This window comes from Hetaerina americana, unplaced genomic scaffold, assembly GCF_022747635.1.
Source record: "Hetaerina americana unplaced genomic scaffold, ioHetAmer1.1.p SCAF_11, whole genome shotgun sequence".
Lineage (NCBI taxonomy): Eukaryota > Metazoa > Arthropoda > Insecta > Odonata > Calopterygidae > Hetaerina > Hetaerina americana.
Genome location: NW_027286181.1, coordinates 1,195,176 through 1,211,351, shown reverse-complemented (window position 1 = coordinate 1,211,351; position 16,176 = coordinate 1,195,176). Strand labels below are relative to the sequence as shown.

General features: G+C 42.2%; 1 protein-coding gene across 2 annotated transcripts in view; it reads left to right on the top strand.

Moving 5' to 3' along the window:
* Mmp1 (Matrix metalloproteinase 1) overlaps window positions 1-16,176 on the top strand; it is a 94,200-nt gene that overhangs the window by 63,451 nt on the left and 14,573 nt on the right. For both annotated transcript variants that reach the window (XM_071599311.1, XM_071599310.1), the window contains exons 2-3: window positions 6,256-6,385; window positions 10,906-11,013. In XM_071599311.1, the coding sequence (XP_071455412.1) occupies window positions 6,256-6,385; window positions 10,906-11,013 (238 nt within the window). The remainder of the gene's footprint in view (window positions 1-6,255; window positions 6,386-10,905; window positions 11,014-16,176) is intronic.

Here is a 16,176-nt window from a genome sequence, read left to right as displayed (position 1 = left end):
TGGGGTGGGAGTTTCTATATAATAAGATTCTTCATACGTATCATCTTCTTGTCAGAAGCATTGAGAATTTTACGAAAATGTACAAGGGCAATTTCCACGATCGTCATTGGCTGTAGCAGGAAAGAAAAAACATTGAATGATATTTTCTTTAAAATGGCAAATGGCTAAATTCTTAAAATACTATAAATTTAAAATTGTCCAAATTTCTCAAAAAGCGTCCTAATTTGAATATTCTTTCGGCTCTATTTTTTCATCTTCCGTAGCGCAAGTCAATGAGTGAAATGTTAAACTCGATCCCTTTTTTCGATAGCTTTCTCATTGACAAGCTGAAAATCACGATGGAAATATAAATGGCCCATGATGAAATGTCAAAATAAAAGAGAACACACTCATTTAGCAGTCAGTGCATTAATATTTTTCGGATGAGTAGCGATGAGGAATGCACGACTCAAGATCACGCAGGTCTCTCTCAAAGCGAGGAGAGTTCTCGAGCGATGAATGCCAAAGTTTTGCAAAAGCTGTACTCTCTCACTCTTAGACATTGATGTAAACCTGCGAAAGGTCTTCGGTCGACCAATTCTATGGTATCTTATTTAAAAAATATTGGAATTCGAGGAAATATTAAAGGTATATGACTCACAGCGCAGTGCGTCCGTTTTAAATCTACGCCGAGAAGAAGAGGTCAATGAATTAGGCAAACTCTCAAATATTTCAAAACGAGAATAAGTGGAGATCCATTCTCCTCTCATATTTCACGAAGCTAATCGGAAAAATACACAAGAGATAAGATAAACAGATTAGATAAATCTTTGGCAAATGTTTCTTGATTCGCCCTTTTTATCTTGGGTAATGGAAATATTTCAAATTCCATTTACTACATCGTCGTCGAACTTGTAGTGGGGAATCGGACGAAGATTTTTGGTCACGTCCTTGACACCACGATTGCTGGTCGTGTTTTTCTATATGGCTCATGGCGAACAGTTGAAAAAAACCGTTAGCGTTTTCAGATGTCTGCGATGATATCCCAGAATATGAGACATTTTTGACGAATGGCAAGAAATCACAAAAATTGCTTGATTCCAAACAAAAAACTCTCCATCACAAACTTTGATTATTGATCTTCTCATTACCTCATAAAAAATGTAAAAGCTCATTGAAAATGGGCGGATTAATGATCAACTCGCACCAATTTAGTGTATTGCGCAAATGATGCAAAATTATACGAAGTTTAAATATAACACCCAGGTAGAATCTTTAAAAAAAAAAGAACTTTTCATGAAATCATGTTTTTATAGATGTCCGTGTCTTAAATGATTATAATTTAGCTCTCCATTACTTCTATTCACTTTTGCGACGCGAATGTAAATCACCACAATTTTCACTAATTTTTTTTTTTAATTTATTGGATAACAAAATCTTTTTTTTCCATTTGTGAGGATTATTATATCTTAAGCCTGTCATAAATTTATTTCGCGCTTCTGAGAAATTCACACTATTTGAAGACTAATCGCTGAGTGACTATCGTATCCGGTTTTGATCCCATCGAAACTCGTGACGGAATGTTTGAAGAAGTGCTCACCTTTTCCACCCCTCTCAAGACCGCACTCTCCTTGTTTTTTTAAGCTTTAAACCATTCATCAACTGACACCGAGACGTTCGAAAATAAATACTACATATTTCACAACTTTCCCAAGTGGCAAGGGAAATCATTCGCCATTTCAATTTAACGGCAGACAGGAAAGAGATTCAAATCGAATTCATTCATTTCATACATTAAAGGAATATAATAATTATTTCCAAATTTCATTCCATTTAAGGAGAGAATGGTTGCTTCAAGCTCAACTTCATGAAAATAAATTCAATCATTTTGACCGATAGATACCGTGGTTCTGTTCGGACTGTTTACTTATTTCTAAATTACGAGTATGTTCATAGTAATGCAATCATCGATGTATCGTAAGCTATATTAGCTGGTTAAATCTATCCTACAGTGCTATGTTATCTGGTCGCTTTCGTATACCGTGCTTTCTTCTGTTAAACTCCGAAACATTCGGTAGAACGTGTATTACGAGATAATATTGAGCATACAAATTAAAAACTCTTTGTCTCGCCAGAACTGTGTATGACTAGTGCCGCATTATGAAAATTGTCTTTGAAATTTCACAAAGCTCCCACAGAAGGAAATGTAATTACTCCCTTCTGTAATTAACTTTCAACTCATGTAGTCCCACACAAACCAGATACCCAACCTGATCCAATCTGCAGACGACGAGAGTTAGGGCGCTCCTTTATCATGCAATCATTTTTTGCAACGCCGTGGTCCACCAGAGGTCACATCCACACTGATCGCACGCCGCGCCCTCTTAAGAATAACCTGCTGCATCTCGAGACCTTGACTCGAATCCAGAAGTGAGTGCTATTTTGAAGAGGAGGACCGAATTGCGTTCGTATAAATCCTAGTGAAATATTTCCTAGCGGGAAAACATTTTGGCATCTCGGAAGCCTCGATTCCTTCCCTCCCAACCCCATCTTGTTTTTAATCCCCACCCACCTACGAAAAAAGGCCCCTTTAGTCTTCCCCGAGGGAGAAGAGGAATTGGGGGAGGTCCGTTGGCAGTGCAACATTGGCACACTTTCAGCAAACCCGCCGGCGATCTTGTTTGATGGGCGCCGCCTCGATCGCTCCATGGGAGCGTAATTGTTGACTCCTGGAGTCTGGAGGATTGCACGTCAGACAATAATGCCCTCTCCACACTCAGAAGATCGCCGAGAGGAAAGACGGAAGTCCTTTGGCGATCATCGCGTCCCCGCCACCCTCACTGTTTGAGTCGTGGGTTTCCACGGAAACAGAGCGACCAATCCCTCTCGGGTGAACTATGCCGACGTGAAAACTTCGAAGCAGTCAAATTAATAATAATAAAATAGGTCGAGAACTAGCTTCGCCAGCGCTAACTAGATGGAAAGAGCGCGGTTTGGAGGTCAAATCCTTCTCCCTTTCATACCTCCCCAAAACATGATCGCCTAAGCATACGAATAGAAGTCGTGAGGGCGGAGAGTCTCTGTACGCATTTGCGCACAAGACAAAACGAGGGGATCGCTTCGCAGCGGCAATACAAATGCGACAGGAGACCAGGAAGTGTCGTCTCCGGGCGACGGGAAAGACTTCAACGCCCAGCAGTGTGAGAGGGGGGGGATGGGGAAACGGGGGGAGGGGGGAGAGAAGGGAGGCGTCTCACGACTCCCCCACCCCCGTTTTAGAACGCGCCGTCCGCTTTGCAGGGCTCAGGGTTCGTTGGGGGAGGGCGGAGAACACACTCTAAGAACGTCCTTGGGAGATTCGTGTTCATTGCCATGCACCTGTGCGCCCTGAGCATCAGCTGCTGGCTCGCACTCGGCGGGGAGCTAAGGAGGGAATCGGGCAGCCAGGAGCGTTAAGAGTCGGAAACCCTCGCCGACGGTAGAGATAGACCGAGAGGGAGGGGGCGGGAGGGAGTGTGCGGGTCGGGGGAGGGAGGGAGGAGATACCGGGTCGCCTCCCAATCAACGAATTCGGAAAAGTGTGCCCGCACGGAGCCGACCAAAAAGTTATCAAAAAGTGAACTTAAAAATCCTTGAGAATTCACTACCGGGTTCTCTATCATGTTTTTCATTAATAAGGAGACAGAATAAAAGCACCAAGGGACTAGACATTCGAGGGAGCATAAACATTTTAACAAATGAGGAAGTACTTGGTATGGTGGGCGAGGAGAGGGGTTTGTTGAGAGAAATCCTATGGAGGCAGGAAAAGTGGCTGAAGGGCGTATTGATCGGTAGTGGGTGTTTGAAGACTGTAATAGAGGGGAGAATGTTAGGCAAAAGAGGAAAGGGAAGGAACAGGATAGGGATGTTGGACGGGATGAAGGGAGGAAGGAAATACTCAGAGATGAAAGAGGGATCTGATGTGGAGTAGGATGTTGTGTTTTGTTAGGAGTAATAAAATATTTATTTGGTAGCTGTGTCCATCCAAAAACCTACCTTAACCGGTAAATTACTTAAAAAACAAAACATTTTTAACTGAGAGTTCTAACTTGTGCGGGTCGCGAGTACTTATCTCATTCGTGGAATTCGGAGCGACAGTAAAGAAAGAGATGGGGTCGCGGAGGTGGGAATCGCGCCCGGATTTCAGATTGCGGTGAACTGCGCAAAAAAGTGATGAACTTAATTTAGGTGACGAATTCCTCTTTTCACGTCAATCTGCCTAAAGATTGAAAAATTCTCCTTATTCCGTAAAAATATCCCTCGTGATTATCTTCTTTTTCTGAAACCAAATATGGGTTTGAAAAAAGAAGACACCACAATAACGAACAAATTTATTTATTTGCACCTTATATTCATTATTAATAAAAATCAATGAATATTTATGATTATGCCGCGGAAATCGTACTTATGTTCAGGTTTCTATATACTTATGGTTTCAACATCGTGCTTCCAAAATTGCGTTGTAAAGTTTTTAATAACGGTAGAAATGTCCTAATTATGTTCGCCATGCATTTCAATCGCGCTAATAATTAATTCTCGTACGTGCGTACGAGAATTTAAACCGGAAAAATACGAAGCATTTAAGTTACTCAGAATTCAGTAAGAATTAATAATTTCCATTGCGTCATGTGTAGTCGAACTTTTACAAGGACATAACTGTCGTCCGCACAAAATTCTATCGGTGCATGAGATTTCAAAACAATATACGCAGATGCAATTCATGCATTCATCTGCTCACGTACCGATTCCTGTTATAATGCGCGGCGCAAGTACTCGGGTCGACTGACAGCAGCGAAAACCTTGAACAAGACCGGAAGAAGTTCCATTACAACTCAAACTAACATTACTCACCCAGAGACGATAAATGAAAAACCTTGGTTGAAAAAAACTTTACACAACAGTCTAGGCTGTTGCGTGAATCACTAAACACGCATTTCGATATATTCCCCTAGATACGCCCGACGCTGGGTTCATTTGTGATTCATTTTTTTTTACACTTATCACAAATAAAAACAACTTCCGTCATAGTAGAATTTTGCATTGCGACGTGCACTTGTTTTCACTTCCCATAGTCTGCTTTGGGCACCAATTTAATTTGAACTGCCCATTAATCGGTAAAGGTAATTAGCAAAGGAGGCAGAGTAAATTACCTAGCCTTAACCTGGGTGCGATTCAATGAAAACAGATAAAATAGAAAATGAGGAAACAAATAATGTTCCCTGGGAATTACATTTTTACTGCTCTAAATTACCTCTATAATTGGTACTCGGACGTGAAGAATGGAGGTTGCCCACATCAGCGAGGGATATTCCTTCCTCATTCTAACAGTGAAATGATGTAACTGGTATCCAGCGCAGTAGTCGTCATGGTACAGTCTTAACGAAGTGTTTTTTCAGGAGGCATAGATGATGTTCCTATTTATTACGAATATGATTTAAGGCTTTTTTACTAAAATATATTTTGGGGTTAAAAAATAATTCGCGATGCATAGGAATGTGTGAATCTTGAAATTATCATTCACATCTTATTTTTCAAAATGAGAGGAGCCTACCAAGAATGGAATTAATTAGTCTTCACAGAAAATCAGGATATGCCTACATATATAAATTCCAAACCGAACGTATTCATAACTATTTATGAGTTCCAGCGAAACGAAATGTCGAGTTTCAGATAAGGTCTTTTCTAAAAGTACACATTAAAATTATCGTGGGATGTGAGATTTATCTCATCAAAAACTTTTTAAAAAAATCCGTTTACTTTGTTTCATTCATGGCTTTAAAGGTTTTGCTCCATTAACAAAACTGTTTTAATTATACTTATAACCTCTCTTAGCATACAGGATGGCGGGTTTTAGGAATGGCATTTTCATTCACAAAATTTCAAACTTTACAGAAAAATTCAATCGCCATCCACATCGCAATGACTGAGAATCTTCCCGTTGAGGATAAATGAAGGAATTACATAAGCATCACCTTAGCTCAACACAAATAAGAACCACACTGCCAATTCACGTCTCTCTGTATTCCTTCACCACACGATTTCCTTCTCCTTAACCCTTCACTTCAAATTGCAAAACTATTTGGATTCGTGCCAAATTCTACCGCGCTGATGCCCCAACTCGCAAAAGATCGCCTTTTGTCTTAAAAAGCGGCGAAATGTCCTCCACTAAAATTAGACACCTGACGGTCATGTCCCGCTCTCATTGGTTCTCTTTTCTTTTTTCTACCCCCTGAACAGTTCTACTTGTCGCAGTTTGGTTACCTGGACGCTTCCTTCAAGAACCCAAGTTCCGGGGCGCTCATCTCCGAGGAAGCGATGAAATTTGCCATTTCGGAGTTCCAAGCCTTCGCCGGCATCAACGTCACGGGTGAGTGGAAACATATAAGTGTTACTTAATCTGTCAACTGAACTTCTATCAATAAACGCAAGGGTACTTTAAACAACTTAATTAATATGTACATATATGCACAATTTATCAAGGGATGTAAAAGTTTTCTCAAGAAAAATATTTGTGCATACATGTATATTCTTCTCAAATCGAAATCGTTAAACTTGGAATAATCTCTAGTGTCTTCTATGATTTTTGCTCTGTTCACCGCCTTATATTTTTAAAAAATCAGTGTGGGCCGCGGTAGTCCAGGGGGTAGAGGGTACGCTTATCATCAGTACGCTTATGGTGAACTTATTTTATATGATGATTCTATCTACCATTAAAATTCTGCCCATTAAATATTTTAATGTTTAAGAAAAATTTTTCCTGTAGAACCAGCCTAATGATACACCTTTAATCGCCAAATGTGAAAGAAATCTTGAGTCCAAAGAAAGTTGACGGGAGGCGTTTAATCCTACAGGGTTCGTCCGGAAAATAAGTGTACTGATTTTTTCCCGCCGCTCCAGGCGCGCCCAGCACCGCTCTGGCGGGCTGCGATTGGAGGGGGGTATGTTGGCAAGCGACGCTGAAAAAGGCAGTCGGCTCTGAGCTGTGGTGTAGTGAGGAGCTCTGTTAACGCGAACCTCCACGCTCGACCCACGTCACGGAACGCGATGCCGAAGTTTTTGGAGCAGCGTTATTCCATCAAATTTGCGGTAAAGCTTGGGAAATCGTCTACCGAAACTGTCGGTATGATTAACCAGGCTTACGGGGAGTCAGCCATGTCCAGAAACATGATCTTTCGGTGGCACAAGATGTTCGTGGAGGGCAGAGAAGAGGTCGACGACGAGTCTTCGAGAGGTTCCCGATGATGCCTTCGCGGGAGCGTTCCAGGAATGGGAACGCCGCTGGAACAAGTGTATCGACTCACAAGGGTCCTATTTTGAGGAATATTAGCTTAAGATATGTAAAAGTGTAATAATTTTTTTTTCCTGAGCTCAGTACACTTATTTTCCGGACGAACCCTGTATGAATCATTAAGTGTATATCAACCATGGTGGGTCAAAGCAGGGGATACGAATGGGATGTATTAATGAAAAGAAGGAAACAATTCTGAAATGAAAGTTTAAAGACTCTTAATTCTAACACTTTGATGTCGACTCAGGCGATTATTGCCTTTCAACGCTCCTTCTCGGTACCCGGAAAAGTGAAAGCGGGAAAAACAAATGAAGCCTCGAGTGCGCATTGTATTCCGCCGGCTTCTCGACGGAGGTCGCGCGAAACTTCTTAGCATTTATAACTACGCGTGGCAACAATGAAACTACGTAACCCCCGAGACAACTGAAGAGCAGACCTCGAAATACTATTGGTCCTACGGTCGAGAAAAACGAGAGGACTTCCAAGAGATTATGACGTAATGGACTTTTGGGTCTGGCGTCGGGTGGCGCACTCCGGAGGAATTCTGAGAAAAATCACTCTCCCGCCAGAACGGATGGATGGTGATCGGATGCGGCGGTCGAGATTGCCCTCCGATCCAGCATCCCCTCGCCCTCCCCGATAGCACATCACCGAAGTAGTATATCCTGTTTGAGCTTAGCGGGTGGAGATGCTGTGACGAAGGTGTCCGGCAACCCGGGAGCCCCTCCCTGCCCAACCAAAGCGAAGTGGTTCGCCTGGCGGGAGGGGCGGAGACCGCGGGGGAAAAACTTCCCACCGTCGCACCACGCTTTAATCGGAGACGCCTCTTTTCTCAATCCAAGCCTATCTCCTGAAATACGGGGTGCTTTCAAAAATTGACGTAAGCACAACTGAATACGTCGAATTCACTTATTTTCTTGATAACTGAAACAATATTTTCCCTGTCGGATTAACGCCAGAAAATGAGACCTTAACTTTCAGTATTAAGTACTCCGCCGTGCAAAGTGCTTACCTGAGAAAGTTCCGACTTATTTAAAAATACCAGAAGCATACGGTAAAATATAAACTACATTTCTAGTGGGCCCAAGGCGTCCTTCCCTACCACACGTGGCTACTTATTCTTGGCTTATTTTCCTCCCTCTGAAATATCCCCTCCGTTAATTCACATTTCGATATCTTTCAATCCACCCTCACCACCTTTCCCCCAAATAACACTCTACTGAATCATTTGATGCGATGCCTGATATCAATCTTCCACATCATTCTTCGTCTTGTCTGAAAATTTCTTTTAATCTACGCCTGTCTTTTCCCAAATACGTCTTTCCTCAGAGAAATAATTTTCATACTCCCTCATGTTACCTATTTCATTAAATAATTTCCCACCCAAACGTTTTGAACACCTTACATCTACTTTAATGCTTGTTCTCTTGCTTTTTGAAATTCAGTTGATTATTCCCCTCCTTGTCAATTATATTGCTTTTGTGAATTGCCACAGTTCCGAAACGACCACAGTGGTTTGTCTTAAACGCGAAATTAGGTTACTGCAAGTTTCTAAATGCCTCTCTCCCTCTCTATCTCAACATAGTATTTTCCTTGTCCTTCTTGAAGTCCTACGTCGATTCGAGGAAGCAATCTCCTCTGATCATGGACAGCTGACGGTACGTTCCAAAATAAAACGGATGAAAACATGGTCCGCTTTTACACAGATGGTCCCCCAGCAGAAAAAAAACATCTTGAAGAGCAGCTAATCGCCTCGGGCCTCGGTCTCCGTTTACAAAACATTTCGTAAATAAATCCCGAAGTTGGATTTCATCTCAGAAGCGACGAATCCCGCCCGAAAGGAAGAAAATGGCTCTGGAATTCCGTCCCATGGCTATCCCACCCCCCTCGCTTTACGATCGAGCCGCCGCAGAAGTAGTGGGAATCGTAGTAATGGTGGTGGTGGCATTTGTCCAGTTGTCCTTTCGCTGCTTGGCAACCCGTGGAGGACCGCGCCTGCATTACTGGCAAAGGTGTACGCGAGAGAGAGAAAACTCTCCTGACTGGCGCCACGCTATGGGACTTTCTCCAGCTCCGCAGATTGAAACACACACAACAACAAAAAAAGAATAAAGAAGAAAGAATTCTTTCGCTTACGCCAAAGGATTGGCATCCGGTCCCGTGGCGAAAGAGAAAAAAAGGTGGAAAAGGCAACGTCACGTTCGCGTCATCGGTGACAACGCTGCTCTCTTGCGCCGGCGACGAGTACGAGCGGGTTTACAGGAGGCTCGCTCACTTTGCTGAGTGATCGCGCGCTTCGACCGACAGGAGAAGAAGCATGACGCGGCTGCGTATTCGCTTGACGGCAGTAAAATTCACGTGAGGAAGCGACGTCGGTTGACTGAGAATATTGAAAATAATCGATGAGCTCCGTCGTCGGGAAATACCGTGATCACTTCCTTCTAATCGCCTCCCTTTCCCACGGCGGTGTGTGTGTCATGGCCAAGTATTATAGGCATGACATATGACGGCCATATTTCACGGAGTTACTGAATGGACCTTCAAGCTAACTTACCACAGTCCACCTTTCCCCGTCTTCGCCTTCCTAATGATACCGTAAAAATTGTGACCTACAGGAAAAACTAAAGGAAAAGGTTTGTGGGTCGTTTCTTGTTTTTTTTTAAATTCAGAGGAACAGCTGGAAATCACTTTATACTTCATTTATTGCAAACAAGTACTGTTCTATCCATTATAATAATGAGGAAATAATTCTTCATTAATTCGGAGAGAAATTCACGTGTTTTTTAAGCATTTTTTTCGTACTAGTTTTTTTCCTCGATTAATTGGAATGTTGCATCCATAAATAACAGAAGGAACAACGTACTTTTTCACAGAATTCCGTGGAAAATTCCTCCTGTTACTATAGAGATGTACAATTTCCACGAAGTGAAGCTTGACTCCATTAATTATAGCTTTGGTTTTTTTCAATGTTAAACAGTAAAAATGCAATCTCGGCGATAAATCATGGGAAAATGAAAGCAAAAGATCTGGGTACACAGGTTAACTCGGAAGGAGCATCTGTTGTGGACCCAGTGCAGTTCGAAAAACCACCGAAAGATGTCTCTGTCAGTGCCGACATTTGATTATCAACTAGCACCTAACGATCAAAATGAAACTTTCTTTGTTTAATATTTTATGCAAAAGACACAAACCCTGACAAAAATAACAAACGGTTGCTTTTTGTACGCAAGAAACATTTTTGAAAGTATTGTTGCAAAGGGAGATGTGGTCGTCCAGTGGATACAGCGATGGGCTAATGACCGGATGGCCCTAGTTCGATCCCGGGTGGAGCATCTGGACATCCACAAGCTTCTCTTATGCTTTGTAATTTGTCGGGTGCCACATCTTCCTGGGAAACCAATGAATCAACAGGGAAAGAAACTATGCCCCCACTAACTCTCGTACGATATGTATGAATTTCACACGCCGTCGGACTTGGTACTGGGGGAACTCTACCATTACCTACTAATCTGACCTTCTGGTTGATAACTTCGGTGGCTTATTTTATTGTTTCATGTTATGAAAAATTATTAACAGATGCATGAATTGGTCCTTCGCAGGTGAGCTGGATTCCGAGACGAAAGAGCTGATGAGTACGCCTCGCTGCGGTGTGAAGGACAGAGTCGGAATCGGCCACAACGCCCGAAGGAAGAGATACGCACTGCAAGGTAAGCCATCCCCGAACGCATGACGTCTCCTCATCTGCCCATGTCTACCGAGATCTCTAGATGTTCTTATGACTAAATATATTACACGTATGCGCCCATTCCATAAAAGCAAACTTACAAGTTTTGCGTATATGTATATCAAAACTTATGTGAAAGTCTCACGGATGTGAATAATAATGAATATGAGGTTAGAACTAGCGAACAAAAAGACAGAAACACAAAAAAGAAAAGAAACTCACACGTTTTCGAATGTTCGGTGGTCAAGCCACCTTTCTCAAGGAAGAGAAGGAAGGAACTCAAAACTGAGTTCATTAATAGAAATGTATATAAAAATATATGTATATAGAAATATATATATATATATGTATATATATATATATTATATATATATATTTATATTATATATACGCACACAATTTTATTACTTGATCGACACCGAACATGTATCGGCAAGGAAAAGAAGCCTTCTGTTTACGTTTACCCAAGTGGAAAAAGCAATTCCCTTAAATGACTTAACGCTAAACCGATCAGCATGGAAAATGTTCCCACCGCGAACAGGATTTGTAGCAGTTGTAGGATTTATTTCGCCGTAGTTGGCACTTAACTTGCCTCCCAGGCACCTTTTCTGGATCACGAGGAAGTGTACCTCTACTTGGATGGGTTTCTCTCTCTCTCGCCTGCCACGGATTCCGTGGTTCGTCTCCCACCCCCCTGAATCTGCACGCCACTTATTGTGAACCTGCACCACAAACGGCCCCTCATTGCGAATGGATATTGCAGAGGATCTCTTTGTCTTAAATGGACCGCGAAAGTTCCAATTGATATTCTTAAGCGAGTCAATCGGATTCTCTTGATTTTTACCTTGGCTAATTCATTCCTTAGCGCGTATTTTATCTACGCATGGATGTCCCAAATTGAACTTTTCGATCGTTCGGAATCTCTCGATGGCCGGCACCTTAAACCAAGCAACGCCGGGGCCCGCCCCCATCGGCGTCCCGCGTGTGGAGAGTGGGTGGGGTTTTAGGGCGTGGGGGGGGGAGGGGGTGGGCGCGGGCGGTAGGGCAAGGACGGGATGAAAAGGACAGGGCTACTTAGAGCCGCCCTCCCTTCAGACCCACTTGACCGATCTAGCGAAAAATTAACTCGGGGATGGGAGACTCGAGGGTCTCCGTCGTTGCGACACCCCCCCCCCCCGTCGAAAACACCTTCCCATTCCGGGTGAAAGAAAAAGAATTATCGTATACGCGTGACTACACTGGACACGGATTTACAAATATATTTCAATCCGTGAAATACAAGCTGAACATTCATGTTTCAGATCCTCTCATTTTTTTAAGTTCCGTCAAAAAATTATTTCCCTCGAAATAAATTGAGAGCAATTAAGTTGATATTTCACATACGAGTATATTTCACGTGACAGTTAATTTGCCTTTTGGAATCGCACTTGCCTTAAAGACTTAAATACTTCGTTCTCAATACATTTCCATTTTGAAAGCAGTAAATGCTACGTGATAAATACTATTTTAATTTAGCGTACGATGAATCTAAAAGAGAGTAATGTTTCACGATTACCAACATTTTCGTTGGATTGACGTTGTAGAAATATGTGGATTTTTTATGACTAATGAGGGAACAATTTCCTTGATCAGGTGTTATTCTTACTGCAATATCTCAAGCGTCAACCCAGGCGACTTTATTTTTAAGAGACAGCAGAATTGATGAAGTACTTTAAATTATTTCCGCCCCGCACGGACGATTTTTTAAACGCAGCTGTACTTAGCCGAAGCTTTCGATCCAAAGTCATAGTTAGTGTATGCATTTATTCAAATTGCATTTACTACTTTATTCAAAAAAAATTCACAATAAAAAGATATGAGCGGGAGGGCATCGAGTGGAGGAGTGAGTTCCTAAATGCTGCTTGATTATTTCTCATTATATACTCCTATTGTATTCAGAATCAATTTTGAGCACACACGCTTACGCACCATACGCAATTTGCTGTGGAGTATACCTCAATCTGCTTTAATTTCGCATGTGAGACGGGTCAATTGCACGTACACACCGTTAATGACGGCGAAATTTCACCAGGCTCCACGCCCTTCAATGGTCTGGAATGAGAGCAGACGATAATTGCAAGACTCGATTTCGCTAAGCGCTTTCTCTTAAACGGTTCATGTGCTAATATTTCGAAGGAGTATATCGGATCGTTATTATTCTGGAAGACAAAGAAAGGAACGCAAATATTCGAATAAAAAAATAAAATCCAAAATTGAATACATCTAGCAACAAGGAGCTCAAGGTCTAATTCACCCCATTTTAACTTTTAATTCTAACTGGGGAAGGTGCAGTGGTAATCAAACCAGGCCAGGAAAACAAAATTCAATGAATAGGAAGAAAATGAAAGAGCAACAAACGTTACTGAATGAACATAACCGCCACCCTCGTACAAGTATAACCAAAAACAAAATATTTGTGTCCGTTTTTATTCAAACAGACGTTTCCTCCGAACAACATGTCCCTGATTTAACATAGAAATACACTAAATATTATAAATTACAGCATGAGGGAGTGTATATAACTTATTGGAAGTTTCACGTATACATCGTTTGGAAAATTTTTTCCGAATTCATAATCAATGTAGATCTAGACGACAGAAGTCCTTATTTTACATTGCTAAAATACACTTGGTAATGGGTACTAATTTGCCATATCATCATTACGAACAATGCTATCCGGACAATGAAGTACAAATGTTCTCTTACGATGACTACGAATAGTTTTCAGATTGATCGAGCTTCATATCGGGAATGGGATGCGGATGCAGATTTATCCAATGAAATAAACTCAATGTGCGTAATTAATAGTGTACGGAATACATGGGTCAGACTTGGCAAGCAAGCGTAACCTAGAAATTCGGCTTGAGAAGTCTTAAGAAAGGGATTAGAACGGGTAGCTGCTGGAGTCAGATTTTGGTAAGATCAAGATTTAGTTAATCAGTTAATTCAAGACACTGCAAAGGATCTGAGAAGTCCGAGGAGAAACAAAAAGAGAGAGCACTGATGAAAAATTGTTACACCTTCATGAACCCTTCAAAATGTATCCATACGCGGCAGTTTTACTAAAATAATGTAATGCACAGTTTCCGATTTCAGTTAGTGCGTTCACTTAAGTTTTTTTAGCATTAATTTATGTCTACTTCTCGTTATCTTTTGCGGAAACACGATTTTTCATTAAAAATCAATTCCTATAATACAATATTCGTCGCCGAAAGTGGAAGTAAGTTAATCGATGCACTCCTTTCTTGATAATCCAAGTCGAAAGTCGTGAACAAATTCGCGTGTTAACTCTATTTTTTCGCTGAGACAAAATTTTCGAGTCACTGTAAACAACAAAATTTATGATCAAACAGCAAAATGTACTGAAGAAAGATGACGTTAAAAGGGTCCAACTTTCAGATGGAAACGTCAGATGGCGCCTGAAGCACTTAGTGTTGTCAAGGCTCAATATATAAATAGCAACCGTCGTAGAAGTATATGTATAATGCCCACATTATCATTAGATCGAAAAAGAAGCGTCGTCGGCATGGTGGGTGCTGATTGCCAGTCGTACTGCTGCAGAAGGGGGGGGGGGCTGGAGAGTTGAAGGGTCGACGAAGGGGGAGAGGGGCCGTAATTGCACGGGTCTCCAATCGAAGCGAATCCGGGGGCCGCCCTCGGATGCAGTGCCTCCGCTTCGGCCGACGGTGAGAGAGCAAGGCGTGACGGAATCGACAGTTCCACTCCCCGCGAGAGGACGCTTTTGAAAACCCTCCTCCTCCTCGCCCAAGGCCGTGTGGGCCTTTTATTATTCGCCGGTCATTCGTGTGTGTGTTGCCCAACGGACGGTTCGAATTAATTGCTTTAAACGCCCTCGGCGGAGAGTTCGCGACCGCGGCGCGAGCGATGGACGGCGGGCACTGAAATCTGCCGTCCACGTGGAATGGAAAAAAATAAAGCCAGCATTGCGCAACGTCTAAGTCCGGCTCACCATGGGATCCTTGTTCCGAGTTCACCGCAAAGGAATCAGTCCCTGGAGTGAGTTTTATTCACGTCCGTATCTTTCTCATCTGAGGCAAAAAAAAAGAATAAAATGAAGAGGAAAAGTCTCACACACCAAAAACTTAAAGAAGGAGGTAGCTTTAGTTTCGGACTGAGGGAATTTAGGAAGATAATCAGCTTCTCCGCAAGGAAGGGGTTTCGCTGAAAGATACCGCCGTCTTATTTCCAAGAAGAAGGGGGTCTGTTGAGTCTCCGGGAAATATTGCGTGCTCAAAAGATATTCAAGTCACCCCTGAAAATGATATTCGCACTATGTTGTTTACTTTAGAAACCCTATCAATCATCAAAAATACTGAGCGTGTCACCCAGTCATACTGATTCTATGTTCGATAATGATTTATCCAGGTTTTAGAGAATTGAATGTCCATGCATGTATTTTTGTATATGTGCTTCCTCAATCATACCAAATATTTCAATCTAAAAAAGTCTTCAAATATATTTTGGACAGCGCATCACCTACGGTGTTTATGGAATAAATGGCATGATTAAAATATAAATGACAATTTAGGAATTCTATCCGGTTACTGTGGGTCGCGGTAGTCCAGGGGTAGGGCGTTGGACTACTGACCGGAGAGCCCGGGTTCGTTTCCCGGGAAAGCCTCTCTGGGCACCTGCAGCTCCACACAAACTATGTGATTTTTCGGGTATCAGATCTACATGGGAAAGGAATTGCCCCCCCTACCCTGATGTGTGAATTTCACATGCCGTCGGGCTTAGTACTGGATGAACTCCACCATTACCTACCAAACCGACCTTCGGGTTGATTATTGTGTCTATGGTTTTTTTATCTGGTTTAAACATCCTATACTTCGTCACTGACTTGCAGATTTGTTCTAACGTTCTGAAATCGATCAGCCGTCCGTCAGATGGGACGTTAAGCCACGGACCCCTTGGTGCCTTTCGTTATGAATAGGTTAATGCCGACACCGGGTTTCTCTCCACCTTGCATCCTTTCCTGTCCATCCTTAATGGATGAAATGACCTCATCTGTCGGTCGCCTCCCCGAAAAAACTACTACTACTGCCATCGTTAATCTATACAAGTAGTCAGAGTGATGTACAAAAAA